This window comes from Chroicocephalus ridibundus, chromosome 2, assembly GCF_963924245.1.
Source record: "Chroicocephalus ridibundus chromosome 2, bChrRid1.1, whole genome shotgun sequence".
NCBI classification, from domain to species: domain Eukaryota; kingdom Metazoa; phylum Chordata; class Aves; order Charadriiformes; family Laridae; genus Chroicocephalus; species Chroicocephalus ridibundus.
Window position 1 is genome coordinate 148229965 of NC_086285.1, and position 22400 is coordinate 148252364.

General features: G+C 36.6%; 1 protein-coding gene across 2 annotated transcripts in view; it reads left to right on the top strand.

Moving 5' to 3' along the window:
- Positions 1 to 22400, top strand: part of ZFPM2 (zinc finger protein, FOG family member 2) — a 317200-nt gene that overhangs the window by 44789 nt on the left and 250011 nt on the right. Inside the window, exon 2 of one of the 2 annotated variants that reach the window (XM_063327381.1) lies at positions 19981 to 20139. The exons of the other annotated variant lie outside the window; for it this stretch is intronic. Within the exon in view, the coding sequence (XP_063183451.1) occupies positions 19981 to 20139 (159 nt within the window). The remainder of the gene's footprint in view (positions 1 to 19980; positions 20140 to 22400) is intronic. 2 annotated transcript variants of the gene reach the window in all.

The window sequence follows — 22400 nt, forward strand, 5'->3', positions numbered from 1 at the left end:
TTTGTTTGCATTAGGAGATTGTATGATTCAGAGTTCAGAACAAAGCTTAACAAAGTGAATTATAGTTTATAAACTACAGTAAATTATGGACTTTACTGTCTTGGACAGACAAGAAATAAATAAGCTTTTAGTGTTCTCAGGTAGGGAGCTAATTTTTTAGACAAAAGTTTAATTTTCAAATAAAATTTTTAGTCCGCATTGGCCTCTTTTATTGGACAGGTTTCATAATTTTGGGAAGTTTTTGCCCTGTGAAATTTCAAATCAAGGTCACTTTTCATAGATCTGTTATCATATTGTATGGTGCACACCACCAAAGATAGGCGCTTGCAGTGGTGCAAAGCAGAAGAGCCAGCAAAGGATTGGGCTAGACATTTGGCTAAAGACGTTGGCTTCTTTCCATTGGGAAAAATGTTATGTAGTATGGTGCCCGAGTGGTGCTTGTAAGGTAAACCACATAAGATTCAGTTTATCCACCTTTGAAGATTAAAGGACTCAAATAATTCCTGGATGGTGTGGGTTTTTTGTTTGGGTTTGGTTTTTAACCCTGTGGTCCTGAAGAATCCAGATCTGACTCAGAACAGTAGGCTATTGAACTTAGTGGCTGAAACCCGCTCTTCCTCCTTTGACAGTGAAGAATATGCCCCTTTTCACCTTTGAGATGAATTAGAGATGTTAGTACCATGATTTGTACTTTATGGTTTATTTCCATATTTCCAGAGCTTTTTAAATGATTCCCAATTCATAAGGAGAATTTATGAGTCTGAAAATGTATAAACCTCCCGGATGGTACTTAAGATCAGCTTAGGCTCATCTCTTGAGTAACGCTAACTATTACCATGAAATACTAAAATACCCCACAAAAGTCAGTATGACATAAAGCAATATTTTATGGCACAGCGAATATTTTATATTTTATTCACCTTTTTTTTTTTTTTTTTTTTTTTTTGATAACAAAGTTCCATTAGAGAATCAGTACAAAATGGAAATAAAGTAAGGGAAATGAGGGAATGAAAATTTGAACATCTCCTGCCAAAGGAGAGAAGCACCATCCGCATCCCACAAACCATTATCATATAGTTCTCAGTGAGTATTCAACAAGTATTTGTTTACTTCAGAGACTTGAACATACCACCCGCTTCCCTTTGCTGTGGCACAGGGACTGTCCTCATCATAGGCATATTTGTCATTGTTAAACTGAGTAGAAACACCAGTATAGGTGTGCCCTGATTCACTTTCGGATTTCTTCTTGTCTATGGTTCTCTGGTCACTGTCAACTTCAGTCAGCAATGAGAGGTTCTTACTGTCCATCTTCGAACTAAAACAACCAAGCTTTTATTCCATGAAGTTGATGAAGGTGGTGTATTCTTTACAAGACTATTTCAGTCTAGAGTTAGCAGGCTAATTAGTAGCCCCATTGATGATCCTGCGGTTTTCTTTTTAAAAAAGATATTTAGTCTGACAGCAGATCTCCCCCATGGGTGATTCTGAGGCCAGTATGGACTGTTGATCCCACTTTGAGTATATCAGAGTATATTTGAATTTCCATGCATTTTTAATAGCCCTGTTTAACACTGATCAGATCGAGAAATGTAAAGTGTTCTGTTCCAGACTTTTTCAGAGAGAATGAGTCTTGATCAGATAGACATCAGATGTTTTTATTGTTCTAGTGATGATTTTCATTGGAAGTAAGACAGGAATGAAACTACATATCTGCTATACTCACCAGCTTTCATATTTTTTATGACTGTAATCAGTTATAAAAATCAGTTGTTTTTTCTCCAAAACAACCCCAAACTTCTAGATTTGGTGTAGAAATTATTTAGAATGCTGGCATTAGCGCTGTCAATTAGTAGACCTCTTCTTATAAAGTTATTTTTGTATTAAATTGTGTTGAAAACCATCGAACCTTTGTGGTAAGTTCCCCTCTTCATCCCCGCCGCCCCCAGAAGTTGATCTTTTGTTTAAAGAAAACTCAGTTTTTAAAAGCGTAGAAGTAGTTTTATAGGTTAAGTCAAGTCTTATGTAAGAACATCTTAGTACTTAGCTACGCCATTTTCCAAGATATTTAAAACCCAATCTGATTTTCCTTTTTGCCACTCAGTTCAAAGAAGATATTTCTAAGGATTTCTTATGTTGCAGTTCCCACTCTGTAGCTTTGTTTCATTCAGATAATAGGGCTTAATTTTAAAATGCTTATCCCTGATGTATTTTTCTCAAAATATATCTTAAGTTAACCTTTTTTGTTCTACTGTTCTACTGTTACTCATTTTGTCTTACCTTTCATGTAGCTAGTTTGATGAAGTTATTCATAAAAGCCTATTGGTGTTAGGAATGTCTTTGTCCATCAAGAATACGATACATATGATTTTGCAGAGGACAACTATCAAAGTTTTGAGTCTTCTAGAGTAGTAGAGTACAACAGTAATAACCAGAGCAAAGAAGTAACCTTATAACAATGTCAAAAGATGGTTTTGCTAAAGAATATAATTAGAAATTAATTAGAATAATTTCTTTTTCATTAAATTAATAAACATAAATAATTAATGGATCTACCAATACAGCACAACTTAGGTCCATACAGAACCAACTGTGCTCCAAAATGGTTTTGTTTTCCTATGTATTTTGTTCTAACCAAGGATATTTTCTCGGTACTATGTTCTCTTGCATGTGCGTTGCCATAAATCGGCTGTATGGTCTAGACCGAAGGACTTTCTTCCCGGCAGTGGCCGGCAGCAGTAGGCTCTTCTGCGTTACCCTGTTCTTGGCTCTGAGACTTAAACCAAATGTGGCATCTTTATGTTTGTATGTTATGTGGGAAGGCTGTGCCCCACCAAGTGTGAGGTTTGAAAAGCGTTTGGTTCTGGGCACAAAGGCTTACGAATGTCATGATGGCCACCTGCAAAGCGCGTGAGGAAGAGAGCATCATGAGAGAGGCTGGGGACAGGGAAGAAGGCATGCTTGTTTTTACGAAGACTGATCCAAATTTCTCTTCGCAATCTTTCCCCCTCGCCCAGTTGCTTTCTTTTCTGACTTAAAAACCAAAACAGATTCCTTCATCTGGTATTACCTGTTTTGGTGAAGGCACAAATATATTGGTTTTAATTGTGCACTACTCCCTGAAATTTGATATTGCTTGCCAGAGGAAACTGCAAGGACATTTGAAGACATTAACTGGCAACAGAATAACCCTTTAAGGATATTTCAAGCCTGGATATTGATGATGAGAAAAAAATCCTATTGTGAGTGTTTTCTTTTGCTGGGACATAAAGAAAACTCTCAAAAGGGTACATAAAAAGAAAAAAAGTCCAACAGGCTTGTGCTAAATAAATAGCAATTAAATGTTGGTAGTGACATGATAACGATAGTTTCTCCAGTAGTATTGGCATAATAGTCTAATATTATTGATAGCCATCATAAAATGAATACACTTTAAAGTGTTTAAAATTAAAATATATTGAACTGTTGTATTTGATGACAGTTGAGTGGCGATGATGGCAGAGGGCAGGAGGAGGAAGAAAGTAAAACATAAGTGAAAATTCTTAATCAGTAAGAATGAATGTGAGCTTCTGACTGCCATTGCGTGGTCTGGTTTTCTTACCTTGCACATCTTTAAATATTTCCAAGTTCTTTGACATGAACTGGGGAGATAAACCACAGTTCCTCTGCTCCTTATTCTTCACCCACAGGAGTAACAAAATATTGTAATGCTTGGTGACATTTCATTTTAGTGCAGATTGCAGTGTTTTAGTTTTATACTTCTATTTTTCGTAGCAGTGTCTCTTCTATAAAGATGTCCATCTTGAAAATCTAATTATTTTCAGAAGAATTTCTGTTATCATATGGCATGACAACATTACAGCCTGCGACAAGGAGTGTGGCGAGCAGTTTTTAGTGTTTCCTTCCGTATTATTAACCGTGGCTGACCATTATTATCAATATTGCTACTACATTTTATACTTTGATTTCAAACCTCTTCTCTTCTTCTGAAAGCAGTCTTGAAATTGACAGTGTTTGATAGTACAACTTATTTGAGTTGGTTGTCTGCGTATCTGTACTGGATAACATCTGACGCAACCCTTAGTTTTGTCCTGGATACATGGGTTCCTTCTCTTTTTCCAGAGCTCTCTACGGTGTGACAGTTTCTCCTCAGCCTTTTTGATCAGTGTGAAGCAGAAACTATATGCAGAAATTGTGCTGTATTCAGTTCTACTCACCTTGGTACCAGAAGATGTAAGAAAAAAAAAAAAAGAGTGCTCAAAGGATCGAGCAGTGAGATATCTTGAGTAACTCTTAGGCAGTAGTATGTGAGAATGATTAAATTCTAAGAACACTTGCCTTTTAGTAAGGTGATAATTTAAAGGGTCATGACAAAAGGCTGTTAGTATTTGAAGGTATAAACATCTAAAAAAGCGTAGTATCTTTAGAGGAGTTACAATGAAGAGGAATGGATTGAAACTGAAAAGGAAATTTTTATTGAACATCAGGCAAAATGCTGTAGTGACTTCTTTTCCATTAAGGAATAATTGTTTTAAGGAAGTTGTGTAAAAGCAACATTTTGATCTTTAAAACTGAAACGGGCAAAGCATCATAACATTATCTGTGTTTCTGGGTCAGCGCTGGCATGGTATAATTGGCTTTCCTACAGGCTGAGTGCAGTGGTACCCAATTCAGTTAACTAAGCGTTCTTCTCTATGAATAACGCAACATTAAACAAAATACTGCAGTGGATCTTGTCTGATTACTAAACATACTGGACCTCTAAATGTTATACTTCCAAAGTTAAACAGGTGCTTTGCATGCTATATTATAAAAACCATGCCTTCCATTATTACAAAAATAAGTTCAACCTTGCATTTAAGCAGTCACACAGTGCACAGGACCCAGGTTTATAAGAAACGGAGCTCGCAGTAAATGTAACCTACAACATGTGTGTAAATTGAGCTTGGCCTTTCTAGGGACGTGCTTGTGCATGTATGAAGAGTGTCACATGAAGTGTGTCAGTGAAATTTTCGCAGGTTTAAAGTAGAACACCAGCAGACGGAAGAAACGCACTTATGGTGTAAAACTGAAGGAACGCGGGAGTGCAGAACTTGTCTAATGTACAGTTGAACCTTCCGTGGCCCAAATGCAGGTGCTGTTGATTGCATTCATGGACCTGTTGGACCTATTGCCTCAGTGCTACAAATAGCCTGTATGTAATTAAAATCTCACTAGAACATTCGTTCTTGTTTTGGTAATTCTGGAGGAATTCAAGAATATCATTTTTTCACTTAAGTCTGCTTGATGCTGGACTTCGAAGTACTGGCATACTACAGAGTGCTCTATTGTTTTTGGCTCTTGATGAGATAGTACAAGAAAATGTGCAACATCTCCTTATACTATTACAGAACCGCTGAATGGTTGAGGTTGGAAGGGACCTCTGGAGGTCATCCTGTCCAACCCCCCTGCTCAGACAGCGTCACTTAGATCAGACAGATACGTTAGTAGCTATGTCAGGAAATTTTAAAAAGTGGCAATTATTTACTGGAAAATGTTTTGGCAAATATTTTCTTTTTCATTAAAGGGAATTGCATTTGACAAGAAGTCTGTTGGGGAAAAGAGTTTCAATTTATTTTATGGATTAGTTCTTTAGTCATATTTTGACATTATTTCATGATAAACCAATAGCAGTGGTACATAATTGTCACTGCTCTTATTCACATCATAAAATGACACAATCTAATATAGCTAGAACTATTTTATTTTTAACATGTTAATACAGACAGGAAACATTATGATGTAAGAACACTGAAATGTTTCCACAAATATTAAATGCCATGTGTAAGGATTTAAAATACAAAATGATAAAATTCAATACTAAAATTTAATAGTAGTGAATGTGTCATGGAAAAAACATAAAAACAAGAGTGAAGAATAAGACTAAGAAATATAGAATGACATTCCAATCCATTTTTTTTTTACAGTTTCTTCCTATACCAGACCTCTTCAAAATATTTGGCTCCACAGAAAGTTTTTGAAAGTAGAAAGTATATGTTTTGTCAGTTAAGATACTTCTAAATATTTAGAAGCTAATTTCCTTTGGAAATCAATATTTGGAATTTAGTTTCTCAGTTTTCTTTTTGGGCAGCCCTAGCAATTTAAGATTATTTAGAGGAATCTGCAAGTTTTGTAAAACAGAGCACTGCATAGTGATGCAGCTTTAGTAGTTGAACTTTGAAAGACTTCTTTGAAGTGTGGAGTTTTAGTTGTAGGATGAAACTGGCACTTCCATTGAAGGTGCAGGTGTTTACTCCTTAAGTGAGAGAAAATAACAAATAACTCTTCTGGGTTTCTTTCCTAGTAGGGAAAAACCTTGGCCAACCCAAACCCAAAACATAAGCCAGTCAAGGATATTTTGGTAATCAAATTGGGGTAGTAGTGGAGCCAATAAAGTTTTCAAATGAATAAGTTTACTGAGAAGACTCAGCCTGGAATAAGATTGCCTCATTTAAATTTGGCATGTAGAACAAGATATTTGGAAGGTTGAACGCAGAGGTGAAAAATGTTTTCAGAACTCCTATTTGCTATGAAAGGGTTATGGACTCATCATTGCCAAAGCATCCAGGGGCCTAATGTGTAGGAGTTGTATTATTCCACAAGTTGGTTCAGCAAAACAACAATCATGATAAGAGGAGAGGGGAATGAATTCTTGTTTTGATTTGATGCTTATTGCTTTGAGATTTACATAGCCTCATAATAACACTTACCAGCCATCTGGTTTCCGGAGGAAAAAACTTTTTTTTTCTTACTGAAAAGGCTAGGACATAACATGCACCATTTAAAAGCTCATTGTCTGGAAATGACATAATGACTTTGTGTTTTCAAATTATTAATTAGTGATTAACTCTGAAAACCAGCAGGTTATGCCAACTCTAGGGGAAATGCAATGTATTTTGTGCAACCTTGCAATTCTAACCAGTGAGGAATCAAATTAAAGTAGTAAAAAAGTGAGCAGGAAAGGATATTAAAGAAGTCAAATATGTTGTAATATGCGCTTCTAGTTTATTTTAAAAGGTGTAGTTTGCTTATTTGTATTTTGGGGTTTGTATACCTGTATGTATAAAGATATATAACTGTAAATGACAATAAATCCTATTGTGTATGTGACCTGGACTATGGTATGCTTATATTATGTATTCCTGAGATGTGATAATGAAAGTAAATTTTTTTCACGGTGATTGTAAGATGTGCATGCTGGTGAAGCACAGGTTAGTAGTCCATTTTATTTTCGGTTAACACGATAAATGCTGTAATGTTGTTATTCTTTGAAGCTCTTAAAAAAACCAAAACAAATGACATTTCCTCCTTAGGGTGCATCATTGTAAACTACAGCAACTCTTATCATTGTAACTGATCATAACTGACAATCTGGTGGACAAACTGAGATCTGAATAGCCACAGAAAAGAAACTGTACATTAATGTAGTGGACCCTCAGGTTGGGATTGCTTTGCACTGGAGGGACACTGCTGATGCCCGGTTTGTGGCTTGTTGTAGCTGAACACTGCATTTTATTCCACCTGAATCTTTTCAGATTATTTGGTTTCTATGAAAAATATACACTATTCATTTCTCTTATAGTCTGATCTAAAGATTTAGTTCTAATTTGAGACCTTTCAGTTTTGTTGTGAATATTGATAAACTCCATTATGGGATTAAAGATAACGAATCCCCTGTAGTTATTTCAAGAATCTCTAAGAATATGAGTAACTAATTACATAATTCTACAACTCTTACATACTGTTAAGCAGTATTTTTATTGTATTTGTCAAATTATAAGAATCTCACTAAGCTAAATTACCATTCATTCTAGAATGCATCTGCTAGACAAAGATCATGAAGTTTGTAGTTCAGCTAATTCCTAATATCTCAGCTTTCCTTTGCTGCTGCTTTAGAACTACCAGTTACTTTAAGCATGGTGTTTTTTCCCATGTGTGCCTGTTATATCACCTGCTGTGTTTTTAAGTTTTCCCTTTAACTGCATCATTGAGTTATGCGTCCGATTAGGTGTGCTTACTTTTTACTGAGGTCTAACCCAAATTGGTACTGAATTCTACGTACAAGTTCTGTAGCTTTGATCATGTTATTAGAGATCGCATTTGGGCGGTCTTTCAGGGGCTCATTGTTCTGCGGTATTCTCTGTTTCGTTTATATCAGAAAAGACAGGGGAAAAAAAGCAATAACGATTTGAAGAGAAATAGCAACCTGTGAGAGAAGTCATGAGTTCACTGCTGATTTCTGGACCTAAAAAGTCCAGATTCCTTTTTTCTGCTTTTTTGATTTAATTGCATGATGATGTACGGAGATGAGAGAGCAGTTTCCATCTGAGGAAATGCAGCTAGAAACAAAAGCTGAACAGGAATAATTGCAGCTACATACAAAAATAGAAAATATTAAATAAAAATAAGAAAAAAAGACCCCTTAATTTTGTATAGCAGTATAGGGTGTCTTTCCTGTATGAGGAAAATGTGAGTATTTTGTCTTGAAGCTGAGGATGTAAAATTACAGTGAGTAATGAGTATGTATTCCTCTGATCCCTTAATGTACTTGATGTGAGGTTCCTCTTTCATCGTAGCTAACATGCTGGCCATTAAATACACTGCAGCAGCATCATTAGTGGCTTCAAAGTGCTCCTACTTGCATCACATTTTTCCCTCCAGCAGGTGAGTGAGAACAGTGATTAGCAAATCCCAGTATCTGCCACTCACTACTCACGTGACTGACAGAGAAGTTCTGTGTTTAGAGTAGTGGCTCCATTGGAGTTGGAGAGTGAACTTTTTCATCCCTCCTTGCTCTGAAAAGCTTTATGCTCCGAGCATAACCTGGCCATGTGTAAGATAAAATTCACCCTATTTTGGGGTATGGTGTTTGAAATTGCTTTGCTATAGCAGTGCTTGGCAAAGGAGAGAGGCTGTAGAGAAAGGCTTCTTGAGTACCAGGCATCGTGTTACTCACGTGTTTGAGATCCTGGATGGTGAGATTAGGACATGCAAAGAAGCTCTGGTTGCTTGCCAGTATCACGGTTTGCTCTGTGGAGAGGATTCACCGAAAATTCTGGATCCTGAATCCTCAGAGGATTTCATTGGACTGTTCGGAGCAGTGTGCCATAGATGTTATTTGACAGGTGTTGACTGGTTGGTGTGGATGTGTCTATTCCTTGTTCTTTCAGATTGAGCTTAAAGAAAACCAAACCCTGGAGGAGTCAAACAAAGTAAAAAGGGAGTCTTGAATATTTTCCTAACGTTGCACCTTTAGCTTTCATATGCTTTCTTGGGTGTAAAATGCAAGAGGAGGGAGTTTCCTTTATTGGAGAGGTGAATAATTGGAATTTAGCATACCTTACCTGTAGAAAACAATATGAACAGACGTTCTCATACATTTTTCTTTCTTTTTTATACACTTGTATAGCTATAAAAATCAATGGCACTTATCATAGATGTATGAATCATCAAATATTTGAATTTTTATTATATAGATACATATAATTTAAGTGAAAGACACAGAATTAGGAAGCCATCTTCTTACACGAACGGTGCTTTCTTTTATTTCTTCTTTTTTAAGCCTGTAAATTTAAACATTATTTTCATACTTATCTAGCTGAAACAATCCACTGGAACTGGATAATGTTTGCATCAATGTTAACCATGTATCATGGGGCAAATTACATTGCCAGTATTTCAAATTAGATTGCCAGTAGTTTCAAAAATTGTTTTGTAAAAGTTAGCAGATATGAATCATACAGAAATAAATGGTGGGTTTAAAAACTATAAAATATACCATAATGTGTGGAAAAATGCTTCAGGGATAATATTTCTGTATAAGCAAACAGGAAATTTCCCTTGTTTGCTTTATCTGACATTTAATAAAACTACTGATAAACTAGCATTGCAAAATTACTCCTAATGTAGACGATTATCTACAAGCATCACAGATTCATCTCTGAGAGCTTTATGCCCAACCTCCTGTTTGCTTTGTAGGCTTTAGTTAAAAAATTCCCTTCGGGAAAATCACTGCGCTGTGGTACTGCGGTAGTTCTGTGTTGCTGCTGTGATTTTAGTAGGGTGTTGAGTCAGGATCCTCATCCCCTCTCTGTTCTTCTCTTCCTCCTCTTGTATCACCAGAAATACACAGAACAGCATCTGCTGTGGAGCATCTGCTGTGAAGCTGTTAAGACTGTAGGTAGAATTAAAACAACTAAAAGAGACAGTAAGTCTTCTTCTCACTCCATATCCTTGCGTTTGACAGGATCTCTATGAAAATTTGATCTTCCCAATTGCTTTTGTTATGATCTATAGCATACAAGAAGTTACAGTCTTGACTGACTGAGACGCCACCTTCTAACAATGAACCTTTTCAGAGTCCATTGCCAATCTCAGAGGGTGCAAGTGTGGTGATTAAATTGGTAAATGGATGATCAAGATGGGACAGTAGGAGAAGGTACAGGGCTAGAACAATTATTGGTACAGTTTATGAAATTGCTTTTGTCATTGCTAGCATCTGTTAATGGTTTCCACAATCTGTTTTCAACTGTAATCAACTTGAAATCTTTCATGTGGGAAAGTAGTTCGTGATTTAGGTTTGGGGTTTTTTTTTGTGAATATTTCTGTTTTCTTGCTTTCTAATATCGTAGTACAATGCTTGTTCTAAAGTGCCAATGCAAAAAACTCATCCCCCTTCTTTTCTAGTTTAAATCACTTTCTATATTTCAATTACCAACTTTACCCTAGAGCAAGAACAGGTACCGTTATTTCTGTTATTTTTCCAAATGATATAAATACATCATAATTAATACTTTTTAAATAAGCCTTTCCCAAGATGAAACTTCTACTCTCACTTTTTGTCAGAAGACAGAACAATGTTGCTAATTCAAGAATATCCAGATAACCTTCTGTTTCATTCTTTAGAGTATTGAAACATGCTTTGTAGGTTTTATTTTCATACAGTGGCATGGGAGCAGTTAAGATGCCTCTGGATTCACACCCTTCGCTGTTACCAGTTTTGCAGCCACGCTGACATCATAGTACCAAGGAAGTCACTATTAAAAATTCCTGGGAGGAGGAATTCCAGAATGAAGTTGCAACTAATCTTTTATACTGTGACTCCGTGTGTTGTGTCATTAAAAAAAAAAAAAAAAAAAAAGTTCCTTATGGCACCTACGTTGAGGGTTTTATAGTATGGCAACAATTTGACTGCCAGCAGGTGGGAAGATTTGAGGAGAGGAAGATTCTATAAGCACCTTTCATAACACTCATATTTCAAAACAATTTCAGTTCTTTGGCAAAACATCATACTCTTCATTTGGTAAATGAATATGATCTTTCATGATTAGTTCTGCCTCTTCACGTTGGGTAATGACAGTAGCACACACCACTTGCCTTTTTTTCGTATTCTCTCTGTGCTCACGTTGAGGTAAAATCGATAAGCCCTCAGGTTCATCTGCAGGATAAATATGTCCTTTCTGACTCCTATGAGCCAAACAAGGTGCACCTTGCAAAACAGAGCCCCAACAGTCAAATAATTGCCGTGACTCTTTTGTGAATAAGGGTATTGGAGGACCGAACCTCTATTTCGGCGTGAGCCCCTGCTTGAAACCTGGCTCTGACATTTAACTGCAGTGGTCTTTGCAGCTCATGTTCCATGTGCATCTTTTTTTCTTTTTTTTTTCCCATGCAAACGGAACTTTGGCATTAACAGTTCACTTGCTTACTGTTTTTTGAAATTAATGTCTCCCTAAGCATGTTTTGAATGGTCACTTTTTCATCATTTCACTTTTATTGATTGGAAGTATTCTGGCCTTGGCTCTAAGAGCAACCGGACTGTAGATGCTGTCAGGGTTTTTTGTGGCCTCTTGAATAATGGTAAGAGAAAAGAAAACAAGAGGGTAAATAAAAGTGAAGTTCCAAATTGCTGGAACATTTAAAGGTCTTTGAAAAGTTTATGTACAAGCACAGTTAATGCTGTCATGCACCAAAGTGCCAAAAGACCTAGCAGTGAAGAATATTAATCTACTTTTATAAAATCAAAGGGTTCATATTTTTTGCTGTAAAGAAATAATTTGAATAAAATTTGACCCTTTCTACAATAGTCTGTGGGTCAAATTGAACCTACTATTAAAATTCTCTAATATCTTTCTTGTATTAGCATTTCAAAACTCAATTTAAATATTCACAGAGCTCTTTTTTTAATAAACTTAACAAAATTCAGGTAATTTCCTTCAACTTTCTTGATTGAAGGAAGGCAGTAGGTACAGATATAAAAAAGATGTACAGCTACGAGCAAAACCTGAAATCAATTATATATAAGAAATAACATAACACATGGAAAGAAATTAATCAAAAGGAAAAATTTCTGCTATATGATTTTCTTGGTCTGCTACCTGCAGGCAAGGAACATAAATGAAAAAAAAATCAGCATTCTTCTTACAGATAAGGGGAAAATTAATAAAAATGTGTCCTTCCTACCAGATCCCCTGATGCAACTTATGTTAAAAGTGAGTGGCTGCAGGAAGAACTTAGTGTTTAAAAATAACTCTTTTTTTTTTGGCTACAAAAATATATTTTTACACCTTATTCTTGCTGTTAAGCTCAATTACATCAGGTTGGTGTGGATTTATAGTGTCCATAGAGCAGCTCTTTTCCATTCCTTTTTCTATTAAGTTAGTCGTTAAATCATGGTCATAAAGTTTCTCCCAGGCTGAAAGTGAGAAATGATTCCTTCTGCTCGGGTCCCACAATGAAGATGTAAGGAGTCGCTCACAAATTGGCGCAATCTCCCTTTTTGGACAAAACTTTTGAAGTTCAGCCAATTTACATAACAGGCTGGAGAGGTTCAGTGCGCAGAGGTAGCATTGCGTCTCTGCATAACAGGAATTACCGAAATAATTTAGTTAAGCTAAATAGAAAACTCAACGGACTGAAGAGCGAACGAAGCATTTCAGTAAAAGTGGGAGTGGTTTGTTTGACGGGTATTGACCTTCTTAAGAAGTATATTTAAGGGGTTTTTCTAAACTGATTTCCCAGTTTGCACTCCAATCACCTACTGCCAACAGCATGATTATTTTTTAAGCTGTTCTGCAGTGGTCGGTTTGTCAAGATTAGGTATTGCCATCTACTGTCAAACAGAAGAGAGTGTGGGCACCTCGTTCCACCCTTTCTCTCTGTTCTCATGGAATTAAAATATTTTCAGTTCTCACAGGGAGGAAGGGAAAGGCAATGTTTTCTAAGATGAAAATTTAAAATTGGGATCACTATTAACTAAAAGCCAAGTGAGAGGAGTAGCGTGGACAGTCATGGGGTCAGGTTGTTGGGGTGGGGGGAGCAACTAGTTCAGTAGGAAAACTTTTGTTACCGTTTTCCTTTATTATCATCTATGGTGTTAGCTGCAGACTCGTCGTGTACTTCCATTTCTGTGATTCATCTAGGTACCTCTAGTTGGAGGTTGTGCTTCTGAGGGGAATATTGAAAGTCTCGGTGATTGAACAGTATCTGGCAATCCTAGTGCTCGACAGAAACCGAAAATTTATTCAGATTGCTACAGCATATATTCATCTCCCGTATTTTATCAGTGCATGTCTTCACCCTGGTTGAACATATAGCGTCTGAAATATTTGAGCCTGGACGCTTAAAAAAATTTCTACAAAACCCAAGAGAAAGCCAGCTTCCCAGTGAGGAACTTGGGAATATTTTTTTTTGGTAGTGTCTTGTAAAAATTTCTTCCCCCCCAAAAAAGGGGAAGCTGAATTGTTTCTGTTAGGGTTGTTCAGATTGCTGTTAAACTTGTCTCCAGGCTGCTGTGAAAGCGTAGTGGTTGGAAACGGCTACTCCTTTGAGTTAACTGAAAGGCTGAAGAAGTAGCTGAGAAGTCTTGTATAGAAATCTTCCCAGCAGGGAGCAAACTCTGAACTACCATGTGGTGTCTTCAACCCCCACTGCCATATTTGAAATGAAATAAGTTGAACCTTCTTCTGTATTTTTGATGTTCCTGACTGAATTGTTAGAAAGAAAGGTCCCTGTGTGTCTTCCCCATGCGAATCAATATAAAGTGTTTGCCTGCTCATTTTCTTATGTAATTTTTTGTATTTAGAAGAAATTGTTCTTGTTGAAACAGGGGACAAATGGATTGATTTTTCTGAAGCTTTTCCCTCTTTTTGTAATCAGAGAGCATCACTTACCTTGTTTTACCGTAAGCTAAGGGTAATCTGTGTGCGGCAGCGTGTTTTCCTAGGACATACTGGATGGATCACATAGAACATGCAAAATGCATGATGTTGATCCAGTGAATTTCAGGCCTCTCTGATGGATCGGAGTTGTTATTATTTAATGCTACTACTACTAATTATACTCACTAACCTCTCCCCAGCCACTCACTGTCAAGTATTGTAGGCTTTCTGAAGCATTCTTAATTTGTTAAGAGCGCTGATTTATGTTGCTGCGCTGGCAGTGTGGGAGAATATGGGTAGGTGGGAAGGAAGCTAACCACTTAACACGTTCATGAGATAATTATTTCAATGATACTTTCCCACTGTAGGATACATGCGTTTTAAGCGCAAAGCACTGGACAGGAAAGCACATAAGCATGTTCTTAATTTGAGCGTGCGTTTAAGTGGTTTCATTTAGGGAGAAGTCTGATGAATTTGACTATGAGAAATGATTACAGAACTTAACCTAGTTTAATGTTATTGAATTAGAATTATTTCATTATGGTTATAGTACCATAAAACTGGAGTCCTACGTTGTTGTATCAGGACTAACATGCTCAAAGGGTCCGATGCTCAAATTTGTGTTCAGAGGAGGGTTTACTGTAGCAAAAGCATCTTTTGTTAAGTGAATGTAAAGCCTTTTTTCGTGGTTCATTCTCACACTTTTCCATGCTATTAAAATTCTCACAGTGTTGGTTTTGTTTTGTTTTGCTAAATGTGGCCTGTCCTTTCAAGTGTTGAGGTAGCATCTGTTACTCATTGTGTAAAGATTCCCACTTAGCTACCTCTCTTCGTGTGTTTGTATCTGTACTTTTGCATTTATATTAAAGTATATCAGTATTTGAGAAAGGTATATGCATTTTTTTAGCATTTAATACATTAATAGTGCTAAAAAATGTGTGTTTGAGTGTCTGTAAATCTGGTACAAATTAGGGAGCAGAGTTCAGGTTTCCCCACACTGTGCTGCCAAGTGGCCTCAATCAGAAGTAATTTTCTCCATGAAGGCACATGCAGCTCACTCGTCAGCCTCTCCTCACTACATATTGTTATTTGTATCAAATTATACGGGGTGATTTTTCAAAGTGGACTACTGTGTCCACTAAGCCATACAGATTTCTGCCACATTGACTCCTTCGTTGCTCTCGCTAATTGTGCTGTTTTCTTCTGCCTCGTGTTTATCTGTGTGATTTGAAACAATATCTGAGATTTATGGTCATATCAATAAATATTCGTGAAAGAGAATAAGTACCAAGTGAATAAGTAAACTACCAAACCCTCAGAATCTCCTGTGTTGTGTACAACACAAGTATTTGCTTGTTTTATAAAGGAAATTATTTTTTCAGGACTTAATGCAAAATCTAGAATGAAGTAATGGAGACTTCATTTGCCTTTGGTAACCCTATTTGAGATGAGAAATTGAGTTTTCACCTCGTGCATTTGGGAATTCTTCACTGTTTATCATGTATCTAGCTAATGTGAGGCATTTCAGAATCGCCTCTCCATAGATGACATCACACTCACTGACAAGTGCTAATCGGACAAGAATTGCTGAAATGAGGAGACAAACATCTAGACTAGCTCTTTGGAATGAACTGTTCAACTAAATTCTTAAACCGTCGCAATTTGAAATTTTACTGTTTTAAAGAGTCTAACCATATCTCAGGGGTGTTTACTGTCAGATCGCTGTGACACTCGGAGGAATTTCAGGAGTAGGAATTATTTGGATTTGCATTGCTGTGTCATTATGGCAGTTGTTGGTTGTAATGTCCCACTTAATCAGCAGTTATTGAAAAACATTTTTCAGCAGAAGAGGGAGGGGACCTTGACCCTGTTCCAGTTGAAATAAAAGCAGACATAGCGCATGTTGTTCCATAGGTGCTTAATAACGTGATCGGTATAAGTAATGGGTGTAATACTATGAAATTAAGTCAACAATTGAAAAGAAATAAAAGCATAGTACTAAAGTAACTGATTAATCTGTATTTGGACTGTTAGAGGTAATATATCAACAGAGTAACAACCGGGGAAAAAAAGCAGTATCAGAGAAAACAGCTGAAAGTAGCTTATTTTGAGAGGTTTATTTATTTTTGCCCATATGACTGTATTTTTAAGTATTTTAAATCAGGGAAGAAGTTGAGTAGATGCTGTGTAGGTTGTTCCCTAGGTAGAGGAGCTAGCAAACTTTGAAAACCAACCTATACATTTTTGAACCAGATAAGCTCTTAGTTCTCTGCCTGACTTAATTTCCTGATACCGGGAAGAGGTTGTTGGAAGCAAGTGGCCAAATGAGGCAAACATAAGCCTGCAGAGTTTATGTGCTTGCGTTAGTCAAGAATATGTAATTCCATACAGTCTTTATTGTGAGATTCTGAAGATTTATTTTTATTCATTGTCTATTTATGTGCAAGTAATTAGATGGAGTAGTCAAGAATAGAGAGTTTAATCTGCTTATTCTTACCAGTAAGTCGCTTTTGATTTTACTGTTTTCTTTAACCCACTCTATATTTGAGTGATAATTAAAAATAGTCGCAGAAATCAGGCACTGATATTTCAGTTCACGTGAAACTAGCAACCAAGAAATACTTAATTTTGGTATTATTCTTGTGGGCTGGTCTTACTCGTGTTGAGAAATGACTTACTCTTTAGTTAAAGCTATCAGTTAAATTAAAGTTATCAGTTTATAGCTCTGGGCGTGAGTTGAATGTATTTGAACATTTAAAAAATAAAAGACGACTCGGCATGAATAAGGCTGAATAAGACAGAATTGGTCTCAAGGATCAGGCTGTAGATGGGTGAATTAGACAAGGTAGCAGCAGCCTGAAACCTTGAAAAATATTTATGCACTGATCCCTCAATTTCAACAAAAGTCATGCTGGTTTTTGGAGTGCAGCGTCTGATGTCAGCCCCTGAGGTGAACCGTTACTTAACGCTCTGATCTGTGCCCATGTGCGGCTGGATAAACATCAGTAGTTTTTATATGCGGGTTGGCATACGTGAAGCAAAACCCAGTGTAGATGCGTGCGTACCTCTGATCTCGTTTGGATGTGACAACTGTTACATTTATGTTTTCAACTGCTTGAACGTGTAGCTTTAGGATATGTTACATACCTGCTCACGCGTAGGATGTATCTACAAAAGCGTCAGTCAATAAATTTTTTGTAGTCTGAGATTTGTTTAAAAAATAAAGTCCCAACCCACAAAACGAGAGGAGTTTGAACCTGTGCTGTGGAGCTGGTGCGTACATTGTTTTCCTTCTGCCTTCTTGGAAACAGTGTCAATGGAAATTATAAGGTGCGTGTTTCCATGACTGCTGCAAATGAAAGCATACCGACTGCACTTCTGTTATTTTCTTAATTAACGTACGGTGATTATTAGCTTGCTGATTATGGACTGGTGACCTGATCAAACAAACTGGTTTAACAACTAGAAACAGACCTAAATGTCACGTACACATGCCAATTTGATTACTTGCAGGTATATTGCTTTTGCTGTATTTTGCAAGGCACTTATTGAAGAAGTCAAATGACAAAAAGCCAGTCAGGCAGCTGGAAATTGGCTCTCACTGAAATGTTGGCTGAAATTTACGTTTTTTTCTGCAAATTTAAAATATTGGGAAAATTTATTAAAGGCATGTGGCTGCTTTTGAAATTATGCAAAACATGGTATTTGTCCATCTTTAGACATGGTAGAAATTTACATTTCCCTAAAATAGCATATTTTCTGTTTCATTGTGTTTTTCCTTCCTAGTTTCTATAGCCAGATGTTACCAGGAGCACACACCAATAAAGGGCTCTGCAGACAATGTCACGTATTAATAGTATCATGAAATCTGAAAGGTATTTTGTGATGGTTCGTTCAGAACGCCGTGTGCTTTCATTCCTGCCATGAAACTGGACACACGTAAGGTGCCCAAACTGCCCATGTTTAGCTGCAGTGCCTGCTCCGGTGTGTGCCAGTGCTTTGTTCTCCATTCCGTACAGTGCGATATCCACTCTTCATTCCCCATGCATACGCAGGTGCTGGATTTTTTCCCAACATGGCTAGAAAGGGCAATTAGCAGTAATGGGTACTTTGACAGTGAGAATCTTTATTTCTTCAGCTATAATAACAGCCCCTTATTTTAGGAGATATATAGTTGAATGACAGCTAGTGTCGGTGACTGTGTGTCCACCAAAATGGGTTCATTTGGTCAGATTCTCAGCTGGCACAAATAGTCGTATTTCCATGAAAGATAGTAAGCTATGTTAATTTATGGAATCCCAGCTGGGAATCTCAATCAATTTCAATAAAAAGTAACCGTCATATTCCTGTGAAGCAAGAATTACACAACTTAGCCTAAAGTGAATTTTGCTGTTTTAATAAATGTAGGTAGTCACTGGCTCATAATAAATTACATAAAATTAGACTGCAGTCAATATTTGATTTCTTTTAAAAATTTATCCCTTCCTTTTCATCGAATGCAACAGAATCATTTATGTATTGTATCTCAGCATGATAGATTATATAGGAATAGTATATTTAATACTGGAAAACTATCATATAAATACAAATTACATTTTTTTTCATTAGCTAGCTAGCTTTCATTTCAAGGAAGAAATACTCAGTCAATTATAAATGAGGCTGGGCTTTCATTGGAGAGTGAAATATGTAATTTTTTTCAAGCCTCAACCATGTATAATGAAATCTCTCTTTTGAAATCCAGTCTTAAGATGTATTTTGAAACACACTGACATTTAATAAAATCTTAGTTAAATTAAAATACGTTCAGTTATTTCAAATCTCTATTTAAATCTAAGCTAAAATTCTGCACCTCTACAGGAGATATCCTCAGCAAATAGTTAGTATTAACCGACAATTGTGAAGTGTATGTGTATAAGAAAGAAGAAAATTTGAGTACCTTCCAATTGGTAACCTGGGTGTTATCTATTGTAGATCTGTCAGATGCTGACTCTTCAAGAGGATCTGTAGCAATAGTATGTCTAGGTAACCAGAAGAAGAATCAAAGACCTCAGGCTGCCATTTCAAATTCAGACTTGTGCGCTCCTTCTGTAACTAACTAACTGGCTTATGTTTCTGTAGCCCTCGGCTAGTAGTTTACCACAATGGCTGGTTGGCCTCTGTGAAATGAAGTGATAGTCTGTCTGAGCCCCATCCATTGACTGGGAGTCCATTGAAGAGTCTAGCAAATGAATGATCATGGATAATATGAAACTCTTCTTAAACACCGTTAAGCGCTGGTTACAGTAAAACAGCAGAATAAGCTGAAGTTTATACTGTCAATACCTTTGTAGTAATTCACTGTTGTCAGTACTGTTAACTCAAGAAATGAAGCCTATAGGGACAACCTATTAAGTACTGTAATTCAGCATCAAAAAACAATGACTAACAAACAAGAGGAGTCTCTTCACTGTTTACGTGGTTTTACAAATAGAGCTTTGATTTCCATTGTTAAAACTGTCTGTGTTTAATACTAAAATTGATGAATAATGAAAAAAAACCCCATGTGCGAGTATTATTAATACATATTATTAATAACGCTTTGTATATTCTGATTTGAAGTCATCAAGAAAACAGTCACTTTCCATTTCAATTTCCGTAAAATGTTATTTGTCCAATTCTAATAAATGCTGAACACAGCCGTGGAAGGAAAACTAGCTAAAGACCTCCAATTAGAAGTTCACTAAGGTTTTATTTCACATTGTCCTGTTAGATGGTTTTGCCACAGTGTTCCTGATTCTTTTTAAAGGGCCCCTTGAGGATGCCATTGAGGATGAAGAAGAAGAGTGCCTGTCTGAGGAAAATGATACTATCTCAAAAGAAGACTTTCCACTGGAGGAAAGCTTTTCTGCAGAGTTTGAGCCTGAAAATCTGAGCTGTGAAGAAGTGGAATACTTTTGTAATAAAGGTAATCATTGTAGCCCACCTTTGAGGGAATACTGGCCAAACTGTGTCCAATTGGTCAAAAAGATTTCTTGGTTTAAAATGTCAAAAAGGTCCTATTAATATAGTACCTTAAAAATAGGAAAATAAGCCACTTGTGGGGTTAAGTGTGGTAAGGGGTGAATATTTTAAGGTGGTGGAAGATGTACTTGTCAGGGAGGTGAATCATGTTGCCTTTAATGTTTTCCTCCAAGAATGTTATTTTCTACGTATTTAACTGGAGAGAACAGGCCTCAGAAGTCAATTACTATCAGATCCGAAGGTAGCAACGCAGCATGTCTGTGCATTGCCTCTTTGCCTAGGAAACACTGCTAGAAAAACAGATTGTGTCTGTAGATTCTAGGATTAAAATAGAGCTTATTATAGAACTTATTATGCATGGTAGAAAACTAGTGATTTGTGAAAGGATAACTTTTAAAGTTGCAGATGCCTTTTTGGTGCATTCGTTACTTGAAAATTATTGAAGATAGAGGTATTTTAGCATAAGCCGCACCAATTCATTCTTACCCAGTGTTCAGTCTGCAAGGCTGTGCTGTTTCCCATTCAACTGACAGAAAAAGCACACTGTACTGTTACGTAGAACATTGACTTAACCTTCTTCCTGCCAGATTTCCACTTGACTGCTTTATTGTTTGTCTTCTGCAGGTAAGGATGCCTATCAAATAGCTGGAATTGTTGTGGTGATGTTCTCCTGTTAGTCCACAACCCCCTCAGGCATTTGGATATTGATAATTTCTCTGTCTTTCTGTTCTTTCCCAGATATTGACATACGTTTTCTCATGATAGCTTGATATGCTTCTGGTTTTGTATTATTTTCATCTGTCTGGGACAAAGTAGAATAAATCTGTTTGAATAGTTAAATGTTTTAACTGCAGAATGTTACTCTTTCCTACATAGTCTTCAGTCATCAGTGGGGAAGGCACGAAAATGTATTTTCTACATGTCCTCTACGTAGCTTACAAACTTTTGAAAAAATAGGTAATTTTTTGCCCTATGTGTTCTTGAGACTTAGTCAGCCATCCTAAGAGATCAAAACAGTCCAGTGCATAGTTCAGAGTTTAGCTGCAACAAATCTTACAGTGAAGTAAGAGAGACCAGATTATGAATGGAAATGCTTTGCAAACAGGGGGAGTTCAGTGCTATTATAACTCTGTTGGAAACACATACAATTACTGTGCATTCACTTGTTCCCATGCCTCTCCGACACCATTTTCCTTAGCTGAAAAAAAGTACTGATCCTGTTACTGGCATTACTAAATAATTATTTAAACCACTGTTTGCGTAATTGTCATACTGGTGTCCCTTGAGTTCCTTCTGTCAGCAGTGGAAGACTATGCACCACTATCAGTTCATATCAGTTTGATTTTGTTATTTCTCTGTACTTCTTGCTGCATTTCCAGGGCCCACCAATGGAAATACTACTGTTTTGGGCAAAATTCAGAAAAATACATGATTTTTTTTGTTTCTTTGTAGCAGTCATTATTGCAAAGTCCTGTTGTATTCAAGTTATCCCGGCACTTTTCTTTAGTGAACACATCTTTCAGGGAAAACACTGAATCCAGGCCATTGTATTAAACAAGATCAGGAGTTAAATGGGAATACATTTAAATCTGAATCTTGATTATCATGTTTTATTAAGGACATCTACTGATTCTTCAAGCTGGATACCTTCTGACTCCCCAGTAGCTCTTTTTCCAAGTGTGTTGTAGTTATAAAAGAATCTTAAACCTATCCACTGCAACTGCTGCAGAAGAAAAATTGAAAAGGAAATTTCTGAGGATGAAGGGGCACATAAAACCCCTAATCTACTTCCAGCTGAGGCAGTGTGACAGAAAGTCCCACTTTGAAGTAAGCTGAGAATATCCCTGGAAAAAGATGGACTGGGAGACTAGAAATGTATTGTTTTTAATTAATGTCTCAACATCTGTTGAATGTCTTGCTTCTTCAGCGTCACATCTTAAGTGTCGTTAGCATGAGGCCACGTATGTTTTTCTGAGGATAAAACCCAAGAAGAAAAAAATAATCTGTAAAGCAAATAAATTTCTTTTGTGTCCTTTTCTTAGTTGAAGGGTTTGTGACTATATTATATAGTAAATACTAAAAGTGAGACTAATTCTCGTGATTTTTGGCATGAATCTGTTAATCATTCATAACCTTTTTTTCTTTGTAGTGCTTCAGTATTGAAATTAAAACATGATATGAGAAATAAGCTTTTTTTTTCCTAAA